This window comes from Physeter macrocephalus, chromosome 2, assembly GCF_002837175.3.
Source record: "Physeter macrocephalus isolate SW-GA chromosome 2, ASM283717v5, whole genome shotgun sequence".
Taxonomy (NCBI): domain Eukaryota; kingdom Metazoa; phylum Chordata; class Mammalia; order Artiodactyla; family Physeteridae; genus Physeter; species Physeter macrocephalus.
In genome coordinates, this window is record NC_041215.1 from 65256018 (window position 1) to 65260275 (window position 4258).

The 4258-nt window shown below is 47.6% G+C and overlaps 1 protein-coding gene across 5 annotated transcripts in view; it reads left to right on the top strand.

Annotated features, from left to right (window-relative positions):
• TANC1 (tetratricopeptide repeat, ankyrin repeat and coiled-coil containing 1) overlaps window positions 1–4258 on the top strand; it is a 236341-nt gene that overhangs the window by 102057 nt on the left and 130026 nt on the right. For 4 of the 5 annotated variants that reach the window (XM_024122164.2, XM_055088026.1, XM_024122167.2 and 1 more), the window contains one exon: window positions 3820–4020. In XM_024122164.2, coding sequence (XP_023977932.1) covers window positions 3820–4020 — 201 coding nt within the window. The remainder of the gene's footprint in view (window positions 1–3819; window positions 4021–4258) is intronic. The other variant, XM_028478263.1, reaches the window with a different exon arrangement.

The window sequence follows — 4258 nt, forward strand, 5'->3', positions numbered from 1 at the left end:
ATATCTCTTCCCTCTTGCATCTCCCTCCCTCCCCCCCTCCCTATCCCACTCCTCTAGGTGGACACAGACCACCTAACTGATCTCCCTGTGCCATGTGGCTGCTTCCCACTAGCTATCCACCCTACGTTTGATAGTGTATATATGTCCATGCCACTCTCTCACTTCGTCACAGCTTACCCTTCCTCCTCCCCATATCCTCAAGTCCATGCTCTAGTAGGTCTGTGTTTTATTCCTGTCCTGCAAAGTTAAGTTCTTAAATATGTAGAGTAGTAAGTATGTTAGAGCATGAGCCAGCCACTTGGGGGGATTTTGGAAGTTCTACCTGTGGCCCTGCTCCTCGCGGATAACCCCCATGCCCTGGCTTCTTGTCTGAGAACCTGTGTGATTGGACTAGGTGCTCTCTGAGAGTGAAAGCACCTTGGGGTGGATGTGAGTGTCCATGGTGAATAAATGGGAAACACCTGCCAGGGGAACTGGAGGAGGTAGTTGATAATGTGGTTTTCCTACCCTGGAAAGGATGCGTCGTTCTACCTGTCCTGGGCATTTCTGCTGCAGCAACAGGAAGGGGGACTGAGGTGTATTTCCCATCACTTAATTGAGGTGGGGAATAAAATAGGTCACAGTCAACAGAAAAACATGTATTCAAAGCTAAAAGAAATGTGCTGGCCATGCTGGTTGTTGCAGTGAGATGTTTTTAATTCCTCTTAAACCTCTTTAAGCATCTGTTGAGGAATGTTAAATCAACTGGAGAATTTCTGGTGTCATGTTGCCTAGAACCAATGTTGTTTAGTCCTATGGATGCCCCAGGAGACTTTCACTTTCTGGCACTGGCGTCGGCATCCTTGTGATGCTCTTGGACTGACTTTGACCTGAACCCCTTGCCTGATGCAGTTAAAGCACCAGACTCCGGAGTGCTGTCTCCGGCTTCTAAGCCACTGGATCACCCACTTCTTTGCACTGCCTGCTCATACATAAAACTTCTTTCCCTGCTTTGTGCCTTTCTGACAAAAGGAAGTTGGACATTAGGGATCTTTAATTGTGTCTGAAAAATAAACCAACAGAACAGCATGTTTGGGACTGATATTATGGTGAGATGTCAAAGTAAACTTGAAATAGAAACCCTTCCTCCCCAAACCCCATCTCTAAGTCCCGTTTTATTGCAGACCACATAAAATCAAAGTGCTGGAGCACAGCTGCTCGGAAGGCTGAAGGTCCTCATGGTTATGGCTTTCTTTAGAAACTCATCCCCACCAGACTTGCAGTTAATGAAAATATTTGCTTTGCTTGATATAAACAAAGTTTATGGGCAGAATTTGTAATTAGGAAACTCTTTAATTCTCTTTTACCCCTCAGTCCCCAATTTCTCTTGTATCACTGAAGAATTCCAAGTATTTAAGGAAATAAACCCTCTCTCAGTAATGAGCTCACTGTTTTATTTCTGATGTTGTCATAAAAGATGCATTTCTCCCTCATTTTGTGTCCTCATCCAGATTAAGTGACCTGAAATCTGAGGTTTGTTTGTTTTCGGTCAGAGATACTTGTGTGTGAGTAGGAAAAGACAGTACCTTGTCACAGTGCCTGCTCCCATCAGGCCATCCCATAGCTATTTGGGTACCCAGGTTGGTGATTTAGGCAGTGTAAGGGCAGCCACAGGTCAGGGTAGCTTTCTTCAAGCCACATGGAAAACCAGTGTTGCCTCTTCAAGGCCCCCCACATTCTGTGTGTGTAACTCCCTGGGGCTGTGGGCTGTGGCCTCAGTGCTTTCCAAGTTCTCGTCTATCTCCTAGGGTTTCTTGTGACACATCCAGGGATCAGATGACCAGGCACCATTCTTGTAGGTACAGCACCTGCTTGCATTCCAAAGTTGAGATGGAGGTGGTGGTGGGGACTGGTCATGAGAACCTGATATTGGACCAGAGAAAACAACTGTCCCCCTTCAGCTGTCCCAAGTCTCAGCATGGTGGACCTTCAGCCCCAGTGGGAGTTGGCATTGTGGTGCACCCCCCATTTTGCCTTAAGATCTGTTTCCTCGCCAGGCTGTTGAAGGGGAAGCAGCTAGGAAGCTTCACGCCTTGGCTTAAGACGCCAAGGAGGAGGTTTTTGAAGGATTTCAGGCTTGTCTACGGTGGTGTTAAGAGATTACCTCCTGGGTCCTGGGGATTGGTGGTGATGGTATCTTATAGTGCAGGCTCGGGAAGCAGGGTGGGCAAGGGTTGTAAGAGGACCAGAGTGGGAGACACTGCAGTTCACTTGGACTTAGGAAGTAAGGATCTCCATTAACTCCTTCCTTCCTGCTTCCCTCCCTCATGGGCAGAAAGTCATTTATTTGTCTTGGCTGTTTGCATAATGTCCTTGTTTTTGAAAATTCTCGTGAGAGTTTCCTGGTAATTCTCTCGTTTCTTCATATGTCAGTCATTTGGATATTTAGTTTCCCAAGTTTATTAAAACCCCTTCAAGCATAGCTGGCCCAGCTGAGACTGAAATTACCTTTCTGATGGTGCCAACTTATGCCTTGCGGAACCTGTGGCTTTTCTGTTCACAGCTCTACTTGTTTTGAGTTGCCTTTGAAAGCCATGCATGAGCCTGTTTGCCTGTTTTAAATGCCCCCTAGTCTGTGGAGGGGGTAACTCTCTACTTCACCGTGCCTCCTAACATGAAAAACAAGTACAGTGATGCCATTGGGAACTTGACAGTTGGGGTTGCATCCTTTTTGAGTATTGTACACAAAGATCTGCAAAAATTGAGTTCCCACTTGGCTAGACAAACGGTTTAAGTTCAAATCCAGGCCTCGATTTTTCGGCGTCAGGAAGGCGTGGTAAACTTTCATCAGTTGGATAACTTTCATCAGAGAGAAAAGTTTCCTTGTGGAAAACTTTCTGTATCTTTCCAGTTCTGCTGTATATAATTCAGAGCTTAAAGATGCTTTTTTAATCATCAGGAAAATGATTTACCTCTTCTTCTTGCACCATCTCAGTTGCTTCTTTGTATATACCTGGGGGTAAGGAGGAAAGCATGTCATCTGAGTACTTGAGGACTGGCTGTATTTTTTCAGAGGTGCTGGTCCTAGCCGACATAGTCCCTTCCTTGTGTCCTCTCTACCCTGCAATTGCCTCCTCTGTACTTTTTTTTTTTTTTTTTGGCAGTTCGTGGGCCTCTCACTGCTGCGGCCTCTCCCGTTGCAGAGCACAGGCTCTGGACGCACAGGCTCAGCGGCCATGGCTCACGGGCCCAGCCGCTCCGCGGCATGTGGGATCCTCCCGGACCGGGGCACGAACCTGTGTCCCCTGCATCAGCAGGCGGACTCTCAACCACTGCGCCACCAGGGAAGCCCTGTATTTTTTTTTAAATACGTCTGCCACCCTAGAATGTTTAATTTCCCTTTTTTTTTTTGCTGCACCACGTGGCTCGCAGGATCTTAGTTCCCCAACCAGGGATTGAACTGATGCCCTCGGCAGTGAGAGAGCAGAGTCCTAATCACTGGACTGCCAGGGAGTTCCCTAGAATGTTTAATTTCGTTATAGTAAGCTTGTTTGTCCTTAAGTTCATTTAGGGGTTGAATACTGAGGAGAACCTGCTTCATCAGTGAGCCATGGTTTCAGTCTCATGACTAAGGGTTTGGGCTGGTTGAGTTGTAGGACGGCGGACTCTGTGCCATGCGGAGTATGAAGTGAATGGGATGCGAGAAGAATCTTAAAAGAAAAAAAAAATTCCACACACACATATGGCATATGGGAATTCTAAGAATGTAGTTCTTAGGAATTAACTTCGTATCTAGCTATCATGGATGGCCTAACCTAAGGTTTTCTCTCTCCACTCCAGCAGGTGACTTTGGTCTGGAGACTTCCCCTCCAGTCCTGCCCCCTGGCCATGGTGGTGAGTTTTCTGTGAGCAGCCTTCCAGTGGCAGAGGATGCCTGCAGGGTGAGCTTGGCCAAAGGTGTCTCCATGTCTCTGCCTTCGTCACCTCTGCTGCCTCGACAGTCTCACTCTGTGCCATCAAGATCAACCAAAAAGTCCCCAGGTAAGCGAGCAACAAAATAGCCCCCAGACTACATGTATTGGAATTAGGCAGAACTAGTGCTTATAAGAAATCTTCTGGGAGAAGGTTTGTTTTTGTTTTTGTTTTGGTACGCGGGCCTCTCACTGTTGTGGCCTCTCCCGTTGCGGAGCGCAGGCTCCACACGCGCAGGCTCAGAGGCCATGGCTCACGGGCCCAGCCGCTCCGCGGCATGTGGGGTCTTCCCGGACCGGGGCACGAG